Source organism: Mus musculus, chromosome 13 (assembly GCF_000001635.26).
Source record: "Mus musculus strain C57BL/6J chromosome 13, GRCm38.p6 C57BL/6J".
Classification (NCBI taxonomy): Eukaryota; Metazoa; Chordata; class Mammalia; order Rodentia; family Muridae; genus Mus; species Mus musculus.
Genome location: NC_000079.6, coordinates 58,390,203 through 58,413,669, shown reverse-complemented (window position 1 = coordinate 58,413,669; position 23,467 = coordinate 58,390,203). Strand labels below are relative to the sequence as shown.

General features: G+C 42.0%; 2 protein-coding genes and 1 non-coding gene across 22 annotated transcripts; 2 read left to right on the top strand and 1 right to left on the bottom strand.

The window, feature by feature from the left end:
• Positions 1-2,520: 2,520 nt before the first annotated feature.
• Rmi1 (RecQ mediated genome instability 1) lies at positions 2,521-11,422 on the bottom strand. Of its 4 annotated transcripts, NM_001168248.1 has the most exons (4): positions 10,881-11,073; positions 9,015-9,099; positions 6,580-6,668; positions 2,521-5,760 (listed from the first exon to the last, which is right to left on the bottom strand). In NM_001168248.1, exon 4 carries the CDS (start codon positions 5,729-5,731, stop codon positions 3,881-3,883), a length of 1,851 nt encoding a protein of 616 aa, NP_001161720.1. In that variant the 5' UTR covers positions 5,732-5,760; positions 6,580-6,668; positions 9,015-9,099; positions 10,881-11,073; the 3' UTR covers positions 2,521-3,880. The 4 variants fall into 4 exon arrangements, 3 of the variants coding, with proteins under 3 accessions (NP_001161720.1, NP_083180.3, XP_006517483.1); NR_031761.1 differs by lacking the exons at positions 9,015-9,099; positions 10,881-11,073 and adding an exon at positions 11,153-11,422; NM_028904.3 differs by lacking the exon at positions 9,015-9,099.
• Hnrnpk (heterogeneous nuclear ribonucleoprotein K) lies at positions 10,327-22,538 on the top strand. Of its 17 annotated transcripts, NM_001301341.1 has the most exons (18): positions 10,327-10,399; positions 11,158-11,277; positions 11,553-11,606; positions 13,253-13,337; positions 13,680-13,777; positions 14,458-14,514; positions 15,874-15,917; positions 16,771-16,843; positions 17,411-17,482; positions 17,983-18,096; positions 18,377-18,505; positions 18,885-19,192; positions 19,306-19,360; positions 19,511-19,594; positions 19,802-19,817; positions 19,896-19,978; positions 20,305-20,474; positions 21,194-22,538. In NM_001301341.1, exons 4-18 carry the CDS (start codon positions 13,280-13,282, stop codon positions 21,225-21,227), a joined length of 1,395 nt encoding a protein of 464 aa, NP_001288270.1. In that variant the 5' UTR covers positions 10,327-10,399; positions 11,158-11,277; positions 11,553-11,606; positions 13,253-13,279; the 3' UTR covers positions 21,228-22,538. The 17 variants fall into 17 exon arrangements, 13 of the variants coding, with proteins under 13 accessions (NP_001288270.1, NP_079555.1, NP_001288269.1 ...); NM_025279.3 differs by lacking the exons at positions 10,327-10,399; positions 11,553-11,606 and having other exon boundaries at positions 21,254-22,538; NM_001301340.1 differs by lacking the exons at positions 10,327-10,399; positions 11,553-11,606.
• Positions 20,784-20,891, top strand: Mir7-1 (microRNA 7-1). Its single transcript, NR_029825.1, has one exon. It is a non-coding gene; the product is annotated as a microRNA 7-1 (primary transcript).
• Positions 22,539-23,467: the final 929 nt, after the last annotated feature.

Here is a 23,467-nt window from a genome sequence, read left to right as displayed (position 1 = left end):
TGGCGGTCCTGGAACTCACTCTGTAGACCAGGCTGGCCTCTGCCTCCCAAGTACTGGGATTAAAGGCGTGTGCCACCACGCTCAGCTCTGATCTCTTTTGTATTCATGACTTTTTCTTAGATTGTTGAGCAGGTTGTATTTGTGTACTTAGTGTATATATATGAATGACACTAGAACTATAATAAAACACGCAAAAGCCAGATGGAGATTTGAGTAGGCAGCAAAGTGTTCTGAGATTCCAAGTGAGAGGAAGTTAGGTGTTGCTAAGTAGACATTGGAATTGCCAAGTAGGGCTAGAAAACTAGAAAGATTGCTTAGCAATTAAGAGCACTGTCTGCTCTTCCAGAGGTCCTGAGTTCAATTCCCAGCAACCACAGTGAGGCTCACAACCATCTATACTGGAATCTGATCTCCTCTTCTGGCATGCAGGTATACATGCAGATAGAGCACTCATATACCTAAAAAAAAAATTTTTTTTTAATTTGCCAAAAGCCAAACAATTTTATTTCCCCCAGGTGGCGGTGGTACGCGCCTTTAATCCCAGCATTCAGGAGGCAGAGGCAAGAGTATCTCTGACTTTGAGGCCAGCTTGGTTTACATAGTGAGTTCCAGGACAACACAGAGAAACCCTGTCTCAATGCTCACCTCCAAACACCAACAACAAAACTAAAAATAAAAGGTTTAAAATTTTGTGTGTGTAGAGGTCTCTTGGGGTTTTAGTGCTGGAAAGAGATACCATGACCATGGCAGCTCTTAAAAAGGAAACCACTTCATTGGGGCCGACATAGTTCAGAGCTTCAGTCCATTATCATCATGGTGGAAAGCATGGCAGCATCCAGGCAGGCAGACATGGTGCAAGAGGAGCTGAGAGTTCTACATCTTGATTGCAAGACAGTAAAAGGAGACTGTGTGCCACACTGGGCATAGCTTGAGCATAGGAGACCTCAGAGTCCACCCCTACAGTGACATACTTCTTCCAACAAGGCCACACCTCCTAATAGTGCCACTCCCTGTGGGCTAAGCATTCAAACACACGAGTCTATGGGGAACCATACTTATTCAAACCACATTCTACTTCGTGGCCTCCATAGGCTTGTAGCCATAACATAAAATGCATTTTGTTTGACTTCAAAAGTCCCCATAGTCTATCACAGTCTCAACAATGTTTAAAAGTCGAAAGGCCGAGTCTCATTCATGAAATCTCTTAACTCTAGTTCCCTGTGACATCAAAATCAAAAAGCAGATGACATGCTTCCAACATATGATGACACAGGATACACATTACATTTCAAAATCAGAGGAGATAGCACAGTGAGGAGATGCTGCGTTGAATCAAGACCAAAAGCCATCAGGACAAACCCCAGACTCTACATCGCCATGTCTCATGTCAGAACACTCTTTACATCTCCAACTCCTCTCTGCTTTGTTGACTTGGTTGACTGTAACACACTTTTCTCTCATGGGCTGCTTCTACTCCCTGTTAGCAGCTCTCCTCAGCAGGTATCTCATGGTTTTGGCATCTCCAACATCTCAGGGTCTCCAAGACAATGCAAGTTTCACCTTCACAGCCTCACAATGACCTCTCTGAACCTTCATGCAAGGACACCCCTGACACAAACTGGTCTTCACAACTTTCCTTAGTCTTGGAGGGAGATTCTATAACCCTTTTCTTCTCTCCTTGACCCGAAAACCAGAACCACGTGACCAAAACTACCAAGTTCTACTGCTTGCTGGGGCTGAAAGATGGCCCCCTCATTCAATTACATTTCCACTAGCCTTCTGTTTTCCTTCACTATCTAAACTTGGCTGCCCTGGAACTTGATCTGTAGACCAGGCTGAACTTGAACTCAAGATTCTCCTGCCTCTGCCGTGTTGGAATTAAAAACTTGGACCACCACACCTGAACCTAAACTGTTAACTCCTTTTTACAATTCAGAAGTCTAACAGGGTGGGGTCTTCCTCTGAGCCACTACTCCCTTTATTTCCATTTAATTTCCGACTTTTCTTTAATCTGTTCATTTCCTTGAACTCAGTAGTTATCCTCATTCCTCCCCGTGTCCCTTTTCACTACAGATCTTTATAAGCATGGCACTAACAACCACAGGACACAGTCCACACTAGGCAGTTTTAAATCTCTACAAAAGCAATTAATTCAAAACTCCATTTACCTTCAGGCAGATTGGCTTTTTTCTTTCTTTTGCTTCTTTTTTGACGAGGGCAAAAGGCAGCCACATTCTTTACTAAAATAACACAAGAAAGATCTCTAGGCAATATACTAAAATTCTTCTCCTCTGAAGCCTCTGGAGCCAGGGGCCCATAGCTCAAATCACCCTTAGCCCGCTGTCTTCCATGCTTTTATTAGGATTGCCCAATAAGCAGCACTTGAAACATGGCACTGCTTTCCAAAGTCCATGCTCTCCAAACAAAACATGGCCAGGCCCAGCACAGCAACACCCCAGTCCCTGGTACCGACTGTCTCAGGGTTTCCATTGCTGAGGAGAGACACCATGACCACGGCAACTCTTCTAAGGACATTTAATTGGGGATGGCTTACAGGTTCAGAGGTTCATTCCATTCATCAATCTCTACACACACACACACTTTTACAATTTTAAAAGTACATCTCCCAAACATAATCTAGTACAGCAAAAGGAAATAGTCTAGTCTCTTTAAAACAATAACACAAATAACTCATATGCAAAGCCAATTCGCAGGATCCTGGAAACGTATCAGGATACTATCTCAAAAGCCAGAGCCATCCTCACAGCTCAGCAGGTACAAGGTGCGTGCAGAGCCTGAGGATTTTACCCCATGAATCCACACAGCAGGAGAAAGCCAAGTGTCCCAGGCTGCCCTCTGACCTATACACACAGTAAATGGAAGATATCTAAATCACAGTACAATTTTTTTTAATATTCAACTTATTAGAGGTAAAATTACTAATTTTCAATTCCTAACTTTCAGTAATATCTCACTGGGGAACATCAACTCTTTATTAAATTTTATTTCATTGTGTGTACCTTTATGTATGGGAGGGAGCACACACGTTTTGGCATGCAGGTGGAAATCAGAGGCCATCTTGTGGGAGAGTTTTCGCTTTCCAGCATGTGGTACCAGGAATAGCATCAGGTTGTCAGGCTCAGCAGCAAGCACCTTTACCCAACAAACTGCTGTCAGTCCATCACTATTCTTTATCAATTTTAGGTTTATCCAATGACAAGTGGAAAACAAGTTTCTCAGCCAGAGTGGGTCAGCTAAACCCTTCAACAAGGACTGGGGATATGGCTCAGTTGGTAGAGCATTTGCCTAGCACGCACAGGTAAAAATGTACAACCCTAAATCTAGCACTTGGGTGGTGAAGGCAAGAGACCAGAAACTCGAGGTCACTCTCAGCTATACAAGAGAGTTTGAGGACAGCCTGTGTATGAGATCCAGTTTCCAGGGAGGGAAAACAAAAAAATAAACAAAACAAACAAACATCCCAAGGATCTAGAGATGTAACTATGGTAGAAACTTGCTAGCATTACAAGACTCTGGGCCAGTATCACCAAAATATAAACATTCTTTCACATATTTTGATTAAATATCTTTATTTTTAAATGTCATTTATTTAGTACGTGTGTGTGTGTGTGTGTCCTCTGCCACCTGTGTAGAGGACTACCAACGGATTCTGGAAGCAGGGTCTCGCCTTTTGCCTCGAGAGACCAGATGGTTAAACTCCAGTTACCACACTTGGCAGACACTGTGTCTGTCAACCGCGGAGCTGCCCCAGCTTTAAGCTCTGAAGCTTTTTCTTACAGAATTCCAAAACTGAGAATACACAAATTTGATTCCAAATATTTGCCTGTTTTAAAGTGTGCTCCAATAGCATTCTGGCAAATTATTTATTCAACCGTTTCTTTAGGTTCTCCACGTGTTCCATACCAACATCTTGCAATTCCAGCACCACCCCTTTACATGAAGAAGGATCGTATGAAATAGTCATCAGGCAACACAAATCGATCAGATCTCGCTGACATTTCTGTAACCCTTCTAGGAATGTTTTATATTTAAGAGGGTCCTTTCTTAATTGTTTCATTTCTGGTACTGAATACCCTATCATACTGGTAAGTATTTCGTCTATAAAATCTACATCTAGATATGCAGTACCATCAGAAACTTTTGCAGTTACACCCCAAAAGCCACCAGAACTTGAGAGATTTCCAGTTAAAGTGACAATAAACGCTTTGACTGTCACAGTAGTAACTTCCTTTGGCTTTCTGGCCATTAGAACAGACAAATAGATAAAGGGTGGAGAATGTAAGTCCATGCCAATAGATAGATAAGTATTATTCTCAAATGATCTTGAAGAACAAGCCTGGAAAGGGTGGCCATTTTCTTTAGAAATTTGTGAACTCTTTTCTGATAGGTCCAGCTTTCTGTTTAATATTTTATTACGTAAGCAATGTACATTTGAACTGCTGAGGGTCTGTTGTGCTGCATCATCTACTTCTGAAATCTTACTGTCATTTGTAAAATCATGAGCTGAGAATCTCTTATGATGGTTTCTAGTAGATGCACAATCAAAAAATTTGTCTTCATGAATCATTTGTTCAGATGTTTTTTCATCAAAATTGCTGTTTCCTTGTTTATGAATCAAAGCTGTGTGGTTCAGACTACTAGGTTTATGTGAAAAAATCTCCATACATTTACCAGTGTTTTCCTTCAAAGTTAGTGGCTGCGATGCTTTTGTTTCCATCTGTTCTTTCTGGACAGTCTCTTCCAAAAGCAAGGCCTCTTCCAGTGAAAAGTCATCAAATTCTCCATCAGTGAAATGCGTGGGCTGGTTTGGTGGTTTCTCCTTTGGCCTTGAAGAAATGTTACATCCTGGCTCAAAACCAGACGGATTTGTCGGAGTAGTATTTGAGGAAGTGCCTGTGCTGAAACAGCTTCTTTCCATAGCCACGTCATTATTTGCTGCAGACTCTTCACTTTCATCAAGACTTGCCAAGAGTTCTTCATCCGAGGGCCCCAAAACAGCATCTAAGCCCCCTGAAACTTTGGGCACGTTGTGAATGGAATTATTTGGAATGACTGGAACTGTAGGATCAAGTTCCCCAATTAATCTTGCAAGTACTTTTTCTTGGGCATTTTCTTCTGAAAGACCATCTACCTCACCCCCTAGCACCTTCACATTTTCTGGTTTCAGTAAGAGAACACCAAGACGGAACAAAATGCATCCACGAACTAAAATTTTTGTACCTGGAGGAAGACCACTATGGAGAGCTGGGATAGACTGATACTCCATTCCCTGAATGTGTGTGACACCATCAGTGAGCTGTAGCATCAGCATCCGAGAAGGCCTCACTTCCCATGGTTTTGGAGTACTCTGCGTTTCAGCTGAGACGAGATCATTGGTTGTATTCTTTCCTCTCAGCTTCTGTATCTGTGAATAAGCAGGCTGACTCACATCAACCAAAGAATTGATCTGTAGAGCATAAAACCCATTCAGTTCTCCCTTTGGCAGTTCTAAAATGTCATCAGGTAAGAGAGGATGTTCCAAGTCTCTCAGGTCAGTAAGAAGCCATTGCTCCAACACTTGTTTATTTATTTGTGCCTGACTCAAAGTAGCATTATTATTTTCTTCTTGGATCCAGTTAACACAAGCTTCCAGCCACATTGGAGGTACCTTAACATGCCATGTTGCCAAAAGCCAGGTTTCAACTCTTAATACAGCACTAGCTACACTCATTTCTTTTAAGTAAGAGGATCCACATCTACCTGTAAACAAAAAGAAAAGAGACTCAATATATTTAGTTACACTCACTTCTTTTAAATAAGAGCATATGTGTCCCCTTGAAAACAACAGAAAAAAGTGGGCACATTCTCTGAAAACAAAACGGAGGGCGATACTTAAAGCTACACTCATTTCTTTTAAATAAGTGTACGTGTCCATCTGAAAACAAAACAAAAGGTGACTCAATACACTAAAGCCAGCGCCTGTGCTTCTCAGTACAAACAGGCTGAGTCACTATCCCTTTACACTTCTCTCTTTCCAGCATTAGAAAAATCCTTGCTCTCTACCTGGAAGCTACTCAAACCTTAGCTCAGACAGTATAATGAGAAAGACAAATGTTTAAGTTAGGGTGCAAGCTTCATGGCCTAATGTCAATTCTTTAACTTCTCTAACTCAGTATTTTCATCAGCACCACCATCTGCCTTACAGGGCTGCAGAAAAATTGATATGCATGATAAAGTGTAATGCCAGACCTCTGAAAGACACTGGGCTATTACTATATCTTATTATTTTAATAAAATAATAATCAGATTCTGTGATTTAAATTTTACTTAATGTTCACTAGTTTCTTCTGACATCTATAATTAACTTTATATTTTAACTCTATTAAAATTTATATGACTATAGTCGGCCACCTTACTCTGGGATGAGAGAAGTCTTACTTGTTTACCTAAATATTCTCAACTGTGCTGTCAGGTATGCTTAAATCTGATTCTCTCAGTATAACAAACCAATAGCAAAATACTAAAGACAAATCAATTTAAATATATATCTATGCTTAGCATGTCCATAAGAAAACTCACCACTTAGCAGGCCAGCCTGTGAGCTAACGAGGGATTTCAAGCTAGATGGTCAGTACAGTACTCAGAGCCTCCTCTGCAGAGAAATGACCCTGAAACATAAGATAAGGGGCAGTGAAGATTCTAGAATTGCGCCACAGAAAGTCACTAGCTTATTCCCATGAGTGCAAAAGTAGGATGGTGTGGTTCTGGGGACAGTTAAGTAAAATAAAAACAATACAGGCTAAAAATGGAAATGTAGCCGGGTGGTGGTGGCATACACCTAGCACTGGGGAGGCAGAGGCAGCCTGTTTCCAGGGTTACAGTTAAACCAGAAGATAACTAAGGTAATTAACACAGTGTGTGACCAAGCAGTTCAGAGGAAACTCAGGTACCGGAGGACTTTTTTTTTTTTTTTGAAGCAGTGATATATACCATGGCACAACTTGCAGGACTTGGTTCTCTTTCCACCAGGTGGGTTCTAGGGATCAAAACTATGGTGTCAGACTTGGTGGCAAGTGCCTTTAGCTGCTGAGGAAGGCAAGCATAGGAGATAGGGCAGCCTGGGACCCACTTGCTCTTGGTTAGGCATAATACCCTCTCCCTTGTAAAAGTGTCTTACCACAGTCATGGCAGACAGCAAAGGGTCAGCTAGGACACACAATTTCCCATTTGCTGATAGACAAACAACAGTCCCCTCAGTACAAGAAAAACAACTTGGAAAAAGAGGTCTTTTAAATTGAACATTAAGTTTATATCCTGTAACACACACCTTTTACTTTCCAGAACCAATATTAAAAGATCAGAAATAAAGACAAGAACAGGTGTATCTGCAGCCTTGGGCTCAATCTCTAGGATTTAGGAGGAAAGAGGAGAGGGATGAGGGAAGAGGAACAAAAGACACTGGAATGCTTATCTGACAAAGCTTATCAATATTTATATATTTGAGGGGGTTTGAATGTTATCAAGCAAAAACATACATTATGTCTATGAAATAGAAGGCTGTGTAGTCTTCAGATTTTTAAACATGTTTAAGTGTGTGGGGTGGTATAAGGTATATGTGGGGAGGTGGAGGCATGTGCACAAGTGCAGATGCTCAAGGAGGTGGGGGTCAGGTCCCTTGGAGTTGGATATTACACACTGCTGGGAGTTACTCCAATCCTCTGGAAGAGCAGTTAAGTTCTTAGACCAGGAACCATCCCTCTAGACCTTCAAGTTTTGTTTTGTTTTGTTTTGTTGAGACAGGGCCTCTCCTTTTATGCGACTTTGGACCTCTCTATGCAGACCAGACTGGTCTCCACTGAGATCTATTCGAACCTGCCTCCCAAGTTCTGGGATTAAAGGAATATACCATCACACCCAGCTCTAACATTTTTTAGGGACTATTTAATGACGTGAAAAATATATTCGTATTTCCTTAGCATAATAGCAACATATAAAGTTACAAAACTTAATCCTCACCACTTTTATAGTAAGAAAAAATACTTTTATTAACCTTTGTACCTGATATTTGGCTACTAATACATATTTACATTCTAAAAACTACTAAGACTTAAACAGAACCAAGTAGGAAAATTCTGCTAATTACCACTAAGGTTTAGGCATACTTGGCTCAATGATTAATTTTTAATCAGATTCAGATTTTTTTAATAGAACACCATTCCTAGATATTGTATGTGGCATTCAATCAATAGCTGAGATCTTAAATCAGTAACAAAGATTTATATCCATTTTATGTTTCTATTATTTTCCTTTAAAAAATAAGTTGGGCTAAGAAAGATGGCTTAGCAGGTAAAGGTACCTGCCACTAAATGTAACGATGAGTCTACTCCTATGGTCCAATAGGGTAGAAGAGAACTCTGCACAGGGTTGTCCCACAGGGTTATCCCCTGGCTCCCACTTAGTCACACTACAAAATGTTTAAATAAATAAATAAATAAATAAGCACTTACTTCTAACACCATTTTAACTTGTTAAAGACACTAAGATGACTTTAGAGTTCTGGGAAGGTAATAGACCTTACCTTTTATAGGGATAAAACCGTTATATTACTGTTGACATAAGAAGTAGCCACAAAGCTTGGCTGGTGGCACATGCCTTTATTCCCAGCACTCAGAAGGCAGAGGCAAGCAAATCTCAGGGTTTGAGGACTGCCTGGGTCTACAGAAGAAGTTCCAGCCAGGGGTACACTGAGAAACCCTTATCTTGAGGAAAAAATAAATAAAAATAAAACTAGAGAGAAAATCCCACTTAGGAGTCTCTAACCCAGCTCTGTTCTGTCATCTTGAATATGGTTTCTATCCTCAATACTTTTTAAAACTTTTTTTCATTATATACACATGTGTGGAGGTTAGAGGTCAAGAGAGTAAGGTCTGGTCTTCCCCCATCCTGGAGATGAAATTTACCTTGGCAGCCAACACCTTCACCCACTGCTCCATCTCACCTGTCTGCCCTCTTACCTTAGTTTTGTTTGTTTCTTGAGACAGTTTGACTATGTAGCTCTGGCTGACCTAGAACTCACAGATTCACATCTCTGCTTCCCAGCTGCTATGATCAAAGGCATGAACCATCATAGTTTATTCTACTTTTCAAAAAACTCCCTCACACATAAAACAAAACCCACAATGTATTCAAAGTACTGTAATAAGCATTGAATTGTCAGCACAAAGTGGCAAACAGGACAGAACTCGGGGTATGGTGCCTACAGTATTTCAAATATTTTCTCAGCCAGCTACTGAACTGTTGAAATTATATTAAATCTCACAGCTAAGTCATACTGAATCCAAATTGATACTAAAGCATTAGGTTAATGGTTACCCAGGAGCCACTAAAGGAAACAAAGTGGCATGGGCTTTGTTGTGACACCCAAATCCAGGGCCTCCGCACTCAGTGTGCTACACCACTGAGCTACAGTCTGAGGTTTTAATAAGGAATTGAAAACCTCCAACTCTAAATAGAAAATGAAGGACGGACAAAAGACACTTTGATTACTCAAAGAGAAAACCTAAAAAAGTGAGAGAAGAAAACAAACAGGTATAACTGGGGGGTGGGGGTGGGCGCAAGAACAATCCTGCCATGAAATCTTGAGGAAGCAACTTCTCACTAGAGACTAGTCAAGACAATTTCTGTAGTTTCCTTTAGATTCCCACTTCTCATTTACAAAAAAAGTTGTTAGCGGGGTGGTGGAGGCGGCTATGCAGGCAATAATCTCAGCACTCGGGAGGCAGAGACAGGGGGATCTCTGAGTTCCAGACCAGCCAGGGTTACACGGAGAAACCTTGCCTCGGAAAAAAAAAATGTTGTACTAGAAATACTAACTTGCCGGGCAGTGGTGGCACACGCTTTTACTCCCAGCACTTGGGAGGCAGAGGCATTGGATTTCTGAGTTCGAGGCCAGCCTGGTCTACAGAGTTCCAGGACAGCCAAGACTACACAGAGAAACCCTGTCTCGGAAAAAAAAAAAAAAAAAAGAAAAAGAAAAAAAGAAATACTAACTTTAGCTGGCCATGGTTACGCTTGCCTTTAATCCCTGCTTTGGGAGGACGAGGCAGGTGGATCTCTTGAGAGACCCTCCGGGTCAAAAACCACCATATGAAAAATCTTGAGCCAGGAGTGGGGGCACACGCTTTTAATGCCAGCGTTTGAGAGGCAGCGGCAGGAGATCTACAGGATCCCACGACAGCCAGGGCTACACTAGGCTGTCTCAGAACGAGAGCCCCCTCACCAGATCCTCAAGCCCCAGTCTCTTCTGTCAGTTAGGTAAAGGATGGCTCGACCGCTCTGTAACGGAGCGATTTACAGGGTGCTGGCCGGTGTGCACATTTTGGGATTATTCGAGGGAAAGGTAGGACAGGGTGCGCTCGCACACACGCCTCGCTAACTGGAGGTCACCCCTACAGGCTGACATCCGGACATCAGCCAGAGTCTGGGGACCGTGGAGCTCTGCTGTGAGGATGAGGAGCGAGGCGAGCACCCGCAGTGACCCTCCCTTCCCCTGGTGGGGCAGCCATGGCGGGGCAGTGTGCCTGCGAGCTTTCTCAGGGAGGGTCCCAGGGAGCGCTGCAGCACGGACGCGCGGGCATTCCCTACGCGGCGTTCCCGGGGGGTCTGCATCGCACCGGCCCAACACGGAAGTAAGCCCCGGGCTCCCTGGGAGCGGGCGCCGCTTCCAGCCCTCCCCCGCCCTCCCCGCCGGGGGAGCCGTTAGCACAGCGGGTTTCCCGGGCGCCGCGGAGGGGGCGCAGAGCCCGCAGCGCCGGGGAGGGAGGGGGCGAGCGAGACGCGACAACGGGTAGCTGCGGAACCCGGGCGGAGCACCGACCGACCTGGCCTTCCCGCCTCGCCTCGCCTCGCCTCGCACCGCAGCGTGATCCCAGGGCCGCGCGCCGCTCTCCCTCTCCCGTTCCCAGCTGGGTTCTCTTTTCCCTCTTTCACTTCTTCCCGCCCAATCGGGCGCTCACGGGGCGACCGTCCCTCCTCCAATCGCGCCAAACTCCCTCGGGGCTCGAAAATCCCCCCGCAGTCGCCCCTCCCGGCACACGTGAGCAGCGCCGCTGAAGTCTCGCGAGAGGTCTGTCACTACTCCCCTCCCCCTCACCACAGAGTGCGCGAACGAGAAAGGAGGAGGGCGCTACAGGCGACAGCGCTGCAGACGCCATTATCCTCTGCTTCTCCGCTGCACGGACGTCGCCGTCGTGCTCGTCTCCCACTCGATTGCGGCCTGTAGGTATCTGGGTGGGCTAGGGCTTCGGGGTAGCGAGTCCCCGGAGCGGGTTGGCGCCCCGGGATGGCGGCTTGGGCTATCCCCATGCCCGAGTTTTCTCAGGCCCGCGGCCTTCCAGCCCAAAGGGAGTCGCCGGCGGAAGGCGGGGTTCTCGGCGCCGTAATTGACGCGGCCACGGGCCAATCGCTTCGCGCTCGCACCACCGCCGAAGCCTGGGCAGCCAATGGGGCGCGACGCTGAAGTGGGAGGGGGTTTGTCCTCGTTCTCTGTCTAGCAGTGACCGACCGTCGGAGGCGGCGCGGCCGGGAGGCAACGGCGGACTCGCGCGGTGAGCGGGACGGGCGGGTCGCGCTGGCTGGAGCGGGGTCGGACGCCGTAGTCGGCTGTCCGGGGTGGCGTTCGGGGCGGCCGTGGCCCGCCGGGGAACGTTGCCCGGGTTCCCCTCCCCCCACCGCCGCCATTTCCCCGAGCGTGCCCCTGCGGTTGGCGTGCCGGCGCTAGGTGGCTTGAGGGACCCGGGAAGGAGAGGCCTGTGGGTTTGCGACGCGGGCGCCCCGTGTGGAGGGAGCGCCGGGCCGTCCGGTGGACTCGCGGGTGTGGTGTGTGTGTGTGCGCCCCGGCCGCCCTTTGTCCCTCCACGGCGTGGGCCTCCCTCCTCACCCCACCTCCGGGGTGGGGGGTGCTGCGCGGCGGGGCCGATGGGGCGGCCGCGGCGGCTTTGTCTCGGGTGGTGGGGGAGGTGCGGGGGACGGGCGCTCGCGAGCCCGCGTGCTGGGTGGGGGAGGGGGGTCTCGCGCGACTCCGCCTAGTCGCACGTAGTCGCCATTACGCGGGCCGCCATTTCCTGTCGGATCCGGGTGAGGAGAGGCTCGCCGCTCGGCGACGGTCGCTGGCCGCTGCTTCCAGGCCCGGCCCGTGGGCGGGAGGCGAGCGCGCGCGGTCGGTCTCGCTCGGCGGACCTGTTAACACCAGCGCGCTGTGGGAACAGCGGCCGCGGGACGAGAGGGCTGGCTGGGCCTGTTTGTGTGCGTAGACCCGGCTGATTTGCCTGAATCCATTTACCCCCGCGGCCGGGGGTTTAGCGGAGTGGCCGGCCGATCTCTGCATTTAAAGTGGTCCCCAGAGGGATCGTCATTTGCTGCCGGCGTTTTGGAATAGGAGAAGGCATGAGGGTGATGCCTCGACTTTAAGATCCTGTGTTGGTCCTTGGCTTTGGTAGGACTACGAGTTAACTGGACCAGTTGTGATGGTTTGGTTGCAGTCTTGGAGAGTTGGGTTAGAGGTAAAATTGTTGGGAAATAGCCTTTTTTACGTTGCCTAAAATAATGGTGTTGGTGATTAAAGATTCCGTGGCTTTGCTGAATAATGGTGGTCGTTTCCATCTGGTTCTTTAGATTTCTGTGTCTGAAAGTTCAATGTACCTTGTATTTGCCGCTAAGTTTTTTAAAGTTGGCAGATTTCATTGATTAGTGTTGTCAGTCACGACCAAAGGCGGGGAAAAAATTACTACTAGCCCTACTATAACACTAGTTTTGTGATAAGACGTGGTCTTTTCAAGAATTAGTCTCGTGAACAAAATTATATGTCGACTAGTTTTTCCGTTGTAATGAAATGAAGCAAGTTGCTGAGGACGGAATTACTGGTCCCCCACACCCCTTGCGGGGGGGGGGGGCGCAAGGCTCTGGTGGTGGAGGTGGTTAGGGTGTGCTTCATTGAGACAATCTAGTCTAAAAGAAGTCCATTATGCCTGTCTCTCCTCAATTATAGTTTTTAAAAACAGTTCACTTTTAGGAATATTTTAGTTTCCTCGAATCAGACCTTGTTTTTATATACTACTGTAGCACTAGGATGTCACTTGTGTGTGCTGGAAGCAGAATCCTTTTTTTTTTTTTTTTTTTTTGGAAGATTTTAAGCAAAAGAGTGTTTGCTTTCTGATAAGCCAATGTACTAGCTAGCTTCTTTATTTTTCAACAGATTGGTGGATCCATTTAATTCAAGAAAATGGAGACCGAACAGCCAGAAGAAACCTTCCCCAACACCGAAACCAATGGTGAATTTGGTGAGAAGATACTTTAATTATAACCAATTAGTATTTTCTGTTCTGTTACTTTAATTACCATAAATGTTTTTGATATGTTCTGTTTACCTCTTATATAGTTTCATTTTTTTGTAGTCTTGAGTTTGTCTGTTGGTTTTTATGAAAAGAAGTAACCTTTTCTTGCACAGGTTAAAAAGCAGTACAGTTTTTCCAACCAACATTTTAATCCTTTGAAATACTTATTAAAATAAGGCCTTTGATATTAGGGATATTAGGGAGACAAAGGCAGGGACTTAAAAAGTGGCTTCAATTACCCTTTCTTGGGGGATGTTTCTAATTGAAAATTTAAACTTTAATTTCTAGGTAAACGCCCTGCAGAAGATATGGAAGAGGAGCAAGCCTTTAAAAGATCTAGAAATACTGATGAGATGGTTGAATTGCGCATTTTGCTTCAGAGCAAGGTATAAGCTCTTTAAAATTTGGAGGTTGGTTAGTAGTTAAATATAAATGGATGCTTTTTCACTTTGAACTCTGCTTTGGCTCTGGAAACCTTTCAGAATTTTATAACACGTTGAATAAAAGGTTTTTAAAGGGTTCATTTGTTTTGAGACCCCTCACAGGTGAGGCGGGCCTTGAGCTCTTGATCCTCTGTCTTTGATTACTGGGATTCCGAGTGTGCGCTATCACATTTAGTTGTGGTTCTTAATGATAAGCAGATTTCAGAACTGCCGGTAGTGCTGAAATTTTAATGGTGAAAGCCCTATTACCAGGGTCCACCACAGATCAGCTAGAGAGATGAGTGGAGTAACTGTAGACACAGGTTTTAAGTGTTGGTTGCATCTTATTTCCCCAGGAAACTAGTTTACTTAAGTCTACCCCATCACTTATTTCAAGTCACAATATAAAAGTAGGTACTGTTTAGATTCTGTTTGTTTTTTTACAAGAGGGCACTTGTAATCTGTGCTTTCTAGGAATTTTATATTCATGCCTGGTGTTCTGAATACTCCAAAGACCATAAAACTATTCATCTTGATTTTTTTCTTTCTCAAGATTTTCAGTGCTGTGCAAACATTAGAAGTTAAAAATATAGCTTAAAAATACTAATTTTCTAAATGCAAAATTTTTTTTTTGTCTATTCCAGAATGCTGGAGCAGTGATTGGAAAAGGAGGCAAGAATATTAAGGCTCTCCGTACAGACGTAAGTATTAAACTACTGAACAAGCAAGCACATTCATTGTATGTTTCTAGAATTTTAAAGGTTCACATCTTAGAAATCACTGACTAGCTACAAACCATTTGTAATAATTAATGGTTATGTAAATGACTTCTTTTTTTTTAAAACCCTGATTAAGGTGGAACATAATTAAATCTTTTCATATTTTAATAAAACCCTTCAAATTAATTCATTTCAAATAAGATTAAAACATCTTAATTAGGAATGGAGACAAAGTGTAAAAACCCTTAATTGTATAATTCCTCTTGTATGTGTAAGAGGGATTTAGTCATTTCTGAAAGCCATTGAATATGGCTGATAAAAACTTTATTTCCTTTTTTTTTCTTTTAAATCATCTGTTCCACAGTTTGCAACATGGAGCTCATGCTGACTGATTTCTAAATATGGGTAATGAATAGATTAATCTTGGCAATCAGAACTGTTTGCCTAGGATTTGAGTCTTCATAATTTATAGTGGGTTGACTCTTGTGATTAGACACATTAAATGTTGGCAGCACCAGAAGTGTGTGTGTATTTCTAGAACTGATTACACCAAAATTTATTTTTTTCCCTCATACTATCTACATTTCTTAATGTTTATCTTGGTAAAATTGAGGCAAATAACTTTGAGTACCTAACAGTATTTCATTTCTCTTGGTAACAGATCTTTGTGTTTCTCTTAATAAACTTTAGATTTCGTTGTAATTTTTATAAATCTGCTTATAAGATGTGTTTTATACCTTATGAAACCAAATCAGTCTTAATATTTGGGGGTTTGGTGTGGGAATTTTTGTTTTGTCTTTGAACCTCTTTCCTCTTAATCCAGATGTTCTGTATAATTATCTGGGTTATTTCCCCATTTTCCTCAATTTCAGTAAACTTTTGAGTCATGACAGGTTTTGTGTCTACCCTCACGAGCCAGCCTGCTACTGAAACATTAAAAAACAAAACAAAACCTAGAACCATCATTTAAGGTCCTTAAATGTTAAGAAGCCACGGTCAGGTATAGAGAAGTCCATTATTGTGTTAGTCTTCAGAACAACTTAAGCTTGTTTCATTGAGAGTATGAGTATAGTTTGTATTAAATTAAAATTTATTGCTTTTCCCCCTTTTCCCTCTCCTTGTTTTTTTGGCCATATATCTCCGTTGCCCATGTACTGGATCGACTTACCCCTGCGTTGCCCACCATGACGTTGGCCCATCCGCCCCTGAACGCCCATGTGAAAACCCTGGTTGGCTATGCCCAAAAATGTGCTCGTTGCCAAACGGGTACAATACTTGACAACTTCTGATTGAATGCCCATGCCCAATGCCAACATCCACGAACGCCAATGACCAATGCAGTACAATGCCAGTGTTTCAGTCCCAGACAGCAGTGGCCCCGAGCGGTATGTCCCAACAGTTTATGCCTCACTGCCTGATTAGAAAGAGAGAAATGTATTTTATTACCTGCCTTTTATATAATTAAATAGTATCCCCTTAGACGGTGTATTGTTTTTCAAGTTTCTGTCTTATTTTCCCCATTAAGTCCTTTTGTCACTGAACTTTTACCGTGAGTTGCCCACCCAAACGATCCACTAATTTTATTTCGATGGAAGGAGCACAGCTTCAAGTGTTGCATATTTGCTGCATTGTAAATCAAACTGTTACCCAAATAGTCTCTCGCTCTGTCTTTGTGGCCCACCTTGCTTCCCAACATTGTCTGTTCATAATTTTTTCTGATGAAACGCTAACTGGTTCACTTTCTTTCACTTCTCATTTGTACTGTCTTTGTTTTGTCTTGCATTTGTATTTGTTTTCTTGCAGAGCCCATTAAGTAGTCTAATTTCTAACTGGTATTCATAACCTTACTCCAGATACAGTGTTCACCACTTGCATATTCCCCCAAATTACCCAAGAGAAGGTGTGCCAGTATTACCATAACAGCGAGGGTGTCCTTAACTTGGTGGCGGGGAACATGAGAATTCAACTCTGCTTCAATTCTGGTCGATTATTGCCACTTAATCTGAGCCCTTCCAGCAGCCCATTCTCTCTGTCTCTCTCAAAGTCTCCTAATAATGTTATGTCTGTATTGGGCAAAAAATAAAATGCATGTGTAAAATTCATAAATAGGCTACCTTAAATGGGGACTATTAAGTAATTATGATGTTACTTCTCTAAAAGTTTATATGATTACTGATGACAAAACTCATTTTTCTTTTCCACTTTTTTTTGTATTCTGTGGTATTTGATATTTGGCAGCATACTGAGTATCAGTGCTGATATTGAGACGATTGGAGAAATTCTGAAGAAAATCATCCCTACCTTGGAAGAGGTAGGTTTCTTCTTAAAACTTTTGGAAAGATGAGGGACAGTGTTTAAAGTTTTATGGGGGGGGCTGGGGGAGGGGAGAAAAATAATGTATATGTGGCAACATAATGTATATTTGTCTTTAAAATTTAGGCTGGCCATTCCTAGAGTAGTAGATAGGAACTACTTTATCCTACATAAGAGAGTTTTCTTATGTTTGAGGAAGAAAGGGAAATTTAGATCTAATTAGGGAAGATTAAGGTCTTAACTTTTTTAATAGGAAGTTTATTTATAGTTCAGTTCCAGGTTACTTCCATCTTAGGCAGTTGCAGCTACAGGAGCTTGTCATAGTGTTTGTATAGACAAGGAGGAAGCACTGGGCCTATGAGTTCTGCTGTTAGGCTTATTTTCTTTATTAACATTAAGAGTCTAATCATTTACTGGGTATATGGAGAAAGGATTTTACTGTTAAACTAGCTGTTTTGTGTTAACATAGATTTTAAAATATGTTGTAGTAGCTTTACCAATATATGCGACAATAGCCTGATCACGCTAGACACTTAACCTATTATTCTTATTTTTCTACTTTCAGGGCCTGCAGTTGCCATCACCCACTGCAACCAGCCAGCTCCCGCTCGAATCTGATGCTGTGGAATGCTTAAATGTATGTCATAGTGCCATTGAACCCCACTGAAGTATGGAGCCTGGCCCATAGGATCGATTTTCTTTTTAACATAGTGTGCTTTTCCCATCTCAATAGAAAAAGGCTTAAAAATATGATATATGGATGGTCTTACAACTCACTGTTGACCCTGCTCCATGCTGCAGTGGGAATTAACTACATTTGCAAAGTGCTTTGCAGTCATTTTTATTATAGTGTTATTTGAATGTTAATAATTTTGTGGTAACAGCGACATGCTAAATGGCTGCAGTGTGGGTATGGTGTTGCAGGACCTGAAAATAAAATAGTTTTTTAAGGTGGTGCAGATTGTCCTTTTTGGGCCTGGCTATTGAGGATAATAAGCACATAACTGGTAAAGTTATTGAGATAATAATTCAGGTTGCTTACTGCAACAGTGCATTATGTTGTGCTTAAGCATAAGCTGATACAGTGCTGGGAAAATACTTGCAAGAGAGTAAAATTGTGTATTTCCCCCTCTACAGTACCAACATTATAAAGGAAGTGACTTTGATTGCGAGTTGAGACTGTTGATTCATCAGAGTCTGGCAGGAGGAATAATTGGTGTTAAAGGTGCTAAAATCAAAGAACTTCGAGAAGTAAGAGATTATTTTGTTCTGTTTTGTTCCTTCTGGATTCAATAGTTTTTCATGGAGTTGGTTTTGTGGGTTACTTCCTCAGATCCCTCATCACTATTTAGTTGGGTCTTAAAGTAACAAATCTAAGTTTTGTTAAATTCTCACCATTTCTAGGTCCTGTGTAGTTGACCACATTCTGTATTGAGAGTAATTGGGTTCAAATATCTGAACTTAGGGAGCCTTGATTTTATTTGATGTGCTAACAACTTCTAATGGGTTTTCTCTTTTGTAAATGTTATAGAACACTCAGACAACAATCAAGCTTTTCCAGGAGTGCTGCCCTCACTCTACTGACAGAGTTGTTCTTATTGGAGGAAAACCTGATAGGGTTGTAGAATGCATCAAGATCATCCTTGACCTTATATCTGAGGTATCTTTGGGATATTTTTATTTCATTCAGTTTCATCTAACTACCAGAAATAAGACAGTATTCACACCATTAATTTTGACATCTCCCTGCAAGTTTTTTATTGCCTCCTTTAATATAGTGCCTTTGGTCCTTACTCAAAGGTCCCTGTAGTGCCATGTTACCCACTTCTTACAGAGATATCTGGGGTAATGATCCTTCTGTCTCTGACCCACATCCACCTCCCCGCCCCCCGGTCAGTATGTTAGAAATCCTTTCCATCATTGCTTCATTGTGTCCCTGCCTCTGTTACCTTTTGAGTTAATAATGGTTGAGATGGGTTAATTGATAGGACCAGAGCTATTTTTCTTCAGGCTTTAAGGTGCTGTGTTTCTGTTTTTAGTCTCCCATCAAAGGACGTGCACAACCTTATGATCCCAACTTTTATGATGAGACCTATGATTATGGTGGTTTTACAATGATGTTTGATGACCGCCGAGGACGACCTGTGGGATTCCCCATGAGGGGAAGAGGTGGTTTTGACAGAATGCCTCCTGGTCGGGGTGGGCGTCCCATGCCTCCTTCTAGAAGAGATTATGATGATATGAGCCCTCGTCGAGGACCTCCACCACCACCACCTGGTCGAGGTGGCCGGGGTGGCAGCAGAGCCCGGAATCTGCCTCTTCCTCCTCCACCACCACCCAGAGGGGGGTAAGTTTTTATCCAAACATTAACATTAATAAAAGAGGCTGCACTTAGCAGTGTGTGTGTGTGGGGGGGTGATTTTAATGTGACCATGTAAACATTGCAACATGTGCTTGCAGAGATCTAATGGCTTATGACAGAAGAGGAAGGCCTGGAGACCGCTATGATGGCATGGTAAGAATTTTGATTTATAAGGGCGGCATGTGTGTTTTCAGAGACCTTATAACCAAACATTTGTGTGAGACTGTAGTACTAAGAGCTTTTTTAAAATTGAAATTATTTTCACAGCCCTCTAAAAGTTTGGTATTTATGTATGTAATACAGGTTGGGTTCAGTGCTGATGAAACTTGGGATTCTGCAATTGACACATGGAGCCCATCAGAATGGCAAATGGCTTATGAACCACAGGTTGAGTATCAATAATGTTAATAATGTACATATTGGTAATTTACCTTGACTGTCCATAATAATTGGTCTCCCCTCCCTACCCCTGTAATTTCTTGATTCAGTTTATTTCCTGGATAAACTGGGTATGGGTGGTATGGGAGGACTTTGCTTTTCTAAGCTCTGTGATATTTTAGAAATATTAAGTAATTTTTTTTCTTTTGTTTTTAGGGTGGTTCTGGATATGGTAAGTTTCTTCTTTTTGAAATCAAACATTATTTCAATCTTATTTTTATGTGAACTTGCTGCTCATTATTTAAATCAGACTATTCTTATGCAGGGGGCCGTGGCTCATATGGTGATCTTGGCGGACCTATTATCACTACACAAGTAACTATTCCCAAAGATGTAAGTATTTTTAATTTAGAGTATTTTTAATTCGGGGAATTTACTTACTTGTATTGGTTGCTGCTTCTTGGACAAAGACTTCCAGTTTAGGATTGAGATAATGTTTAAGAACTTAATGGAGGGGGTATTTTGAACCTTAGATCAAATGATACTTAGTGACAAAAAGAAGACAGTTTGGGGTTCTTAAAATACACATATGTAAAATTTATTTCAGGAATTTAAGACTGACGTTCTAAATAAATTACTATAAAGTTATTACATTTTGTCATTGATAAAAGGGAGTAAAATTTCTTTCAAGTCATCATAAACACTTACAATCTTTTCAGTTGGCTGGATCTATTATTGGCAAAGGTGGTCAGCGGATTAAACAAATTCGTCATGAATCTGGAGCATCAATCAAAATTGATGAACCTTTAGAAGGATCTGAAGATCGGATCATTACCATTACAGGAACACAGGACCAGATACAGAACGCACAGTATTTGCTGCAGAACAGGTCAGTTGACCCTTAGCTTTATGTTAGTGTACACATACTAAAACCTTTAAAAAGCTTTTCTTCCCAATTGATTCTTCTTTTAGAAACCATGGTGTTTCCGTCACTTGGGGAATCTAACTTCTAAATATTCTAATTAATAGCTCTGCCTTAATTTTCTTCTGTTTTCTTACTAAAATGAAGACATTCAATACTAATCTTGCTGGAAGAAGCCTTAACCAAGCAAACTTCTCATTTCTCTGGTGAAAACTGCTGCCAAAACCACCACTTGTAATAATTTATACAGAGCCTGTAGAAAATGTAGAAGAGACATTGGATGTTGGCCTAGTTCTGTGTGGAAGACTAGTGATTTTGTTGTTTTTAGATAACTAAAACGACAACAAATCACAGTCTGCCATATGGCACAGGCCACCTCTACAGGACAGATAATGATGGTGCTGTCAAACGCAGCATTTCACACCTTCCTCATGTTCCTTTGTCTTTCCTACCAAGTATTAACAGCTTCCAGTTTCATTTTCTTAACCCTGCACTACTACTGTCTATTAACATTTTCTTGAGTTTTACATTGCTTTAATTTATAGTTGCTATTGCTCTTTAAAAGTTCTTCTAATTGTAATGGACATGTTTATCATTTTAATTTATCATTGAAATTGTCTTAATGTTGATTAAGATGTTTTGAACAAAAATTCTAATTCGTACTTTTTTTTTCTTTTCTTTTATAGTGTGAAGCAGTATGCAGATGTTGAAGGATTCTAATGCAAGATATTTTTTCTTTTTTATAGTGTGAAGCAGTATTCTGGAAAGTTTTTCTAAGACTAGTGAAGAACTGAAGGAGTCCTGCATCTTTTTTTTTTTATCTGCTTCTGTTTAAAAAGCCAACATTCCTCTGCTTCATAGGTGTTCTGCATTTGAGGTGTAGTGAAATCTTTGCTGTTCACCAGATGTAATGTTTTAGTTCCTTACAAACAGGGTTGGGGGGAGGGCATGCAAAAACTAACATTGAAATTTTGAAACAGCAGCAGAGTGAGTGACTTTTATTTTTTGTTCATTGTTGGTGGTTTTAAAAAAAATTCCCCCCATGTAATTATTGTGAACACCTTACTTTGTGGTCACTGTAACATTGGGGGGTGGGACAGGGAGGAAAGTAATAGTCCACATGTCCCTGGCATTTGTTCAGAGCAGTGTGCAGAATGTAATGCTCTTTTGTAAGAAACGTTTTATGATTTTTAAAATAAATTTAGTGAATCTATTTTTGGTGGTCTTTTTTTTTTTTAAGACAATTTCAAATGGTGGTTGAATTTTCCAGCCCACCCCTAAACTAAACACTAAGTTTGATTTTCAGCAGCTCCTCTGTTGGATATAAGTGCACCTCTTGGACATAGACAAAATACATTGGCAAACTCAGTTTGGGTGACTTCTTAATGGTTGGAAAGACTTGGCTTGATAAATTTCCATCACATATTCATGCTTATAATAAGCTTGGGATTTTGTTTGTTTTTGCAAATGTTTGCCACTACTTTTCAACAGTTTTCTGTTAGTTGTGGAGAACTGCGGTGGGGAGCAATACTACAAGAGTTACGCATCTTAAGTATATGCCAGAAGCCTGATGGGCAATGAGCTTTATTAACCAGAGTAAACTTGGTTATGGAAGTGGCTGATGCTGAATAAATCCTGGTTATTTTTGTTAGATAATTTCTCACCTATAGACTTAAAGCTGTCAACCTGCTAGTGTCTTGTTAGTTGAACTTTGTAAAAATATATATATATACTTGTTTTTCCATTGTATGCACAATGAAAGAAAAAAGATGTACCATTTCTCTGTTGTGTGTTGAATTATGTAGGAAATGTTTGTGAACGATTCGAAAAAAATGGAAAAAGTTCCTGTGGATGTTTTGTGTAGTAACTTGGCATCTGTATTGATAGTTCAAAATCCACATCTAAATAAAACTTCCATGATGTTAGTTATGACGTGTGCCCAATTTGAAAAGGGGTTGATTAATACATGTAAAGTTTGTTGAAGTGTTCCTCTTGTAAGGAAATACAGTAATCTTAAATTATGGGGTTTTGTGTGTGTGTGTGTGAAGTGTTTTTTGTTTTTTGGTTTTTTTTTTAGCACTTAGAGACAGTCTGGTTAAAGTGCATAGAAAATTCAGGTAATTATTTAGACAACCTGTTAGTGCTAAATCATTTTGAGTCATTATACAAGCCTCAAGTGTAATCTATTTTCTGCATTGTAGTGCGGTGAGCAATTAGCTGGTTCACATATTCTCAGAATTACCTACCTTCAGCTCCAATAAGGTGGAGTCATGAATAAGACTGGTATAAGAATGAGCAGGTTTTTGTCAACCCATGCTAAGTATTGCATCCCAAGGGCTTTAGAGGGAATGGTGGCGTACTTAGTTTGTGAAAGAGCACATAATCTGCTAAAGACTAGGAATGCCACGGGGTTAAAGGAAGTGGCTTAATTGAGTGCTTGGGGCCTTTATGTTCAGTACCAGGTCAACAAGGCAGGATTGTGCACACCTATAACTCAGAGGACTGTAGTGACAGGTGGGTCACTGAAGTTTTAAGTCAGCCAAGGAATATGTAGCAAGTCTTGAACAGGGAAATAAAAATGAATGCAATAACTAAAATGTATCTTCAAAGCAATTGTTATGATTTATTGAAGCTTTAAAGATGGAAAGATTAAAAAATTTGTGTGTCTGTTGGTGAGAGGTTACACATGGAGTGTGGAGGCCAGAGATCTTCCTGCTTTGCTTCACTTCACTGGAAACTAGCTGGCTAGTATAACTGGCCAGCAAGTGTCTCAGTATCCTGCTTTCTGCCCTTAGCACAGATTGCAGGCTCATTCTGCACCTGGCTTTATTGGGTGCTAGGAACTCTTGAGTTTCACAGCAAGTACTTCTCACCAACTGAACTTTTCTACTAGCCTCTCAAGTATACTAACAGGGCTTTTGGGAAATCTAAACATCTACCAAGATGGTTCTTTTTTTTTT

Excerpts from the sequence above, each read along its gene's own strand:
- Rmi1 (NM_001168248.1), bottom strand. The coding sequence starts at position 5,731 with ATGAGTGTAGCTAGTGCTGTATTAAGAGTTGAAACCTGGCTTTTGGCA.
- Hnrnpk (NM_001301341.1), top strand. The coding sequence starts at position 13,280 with ATGGAGACCGAACAGCCAGAAGAAACCTTCCCCAACACCGAAACCAAT. Across the intron at positions 16,844-17,410 it reads TCATCCCTACCTTGGAAGAG|GGCCTGCAGTTGCCATCACC; the intron begins GTAGGTTTCTTC and ends TTCTACTTTCAG. Across the intron at positions 19,193-19,305 it reads CCACCACCACCCAGAGGGGG|AGATCTAATGGCTTATGACA; the intron begins GTAAGTTTTTAT and ends ATGTGCTTGCAG.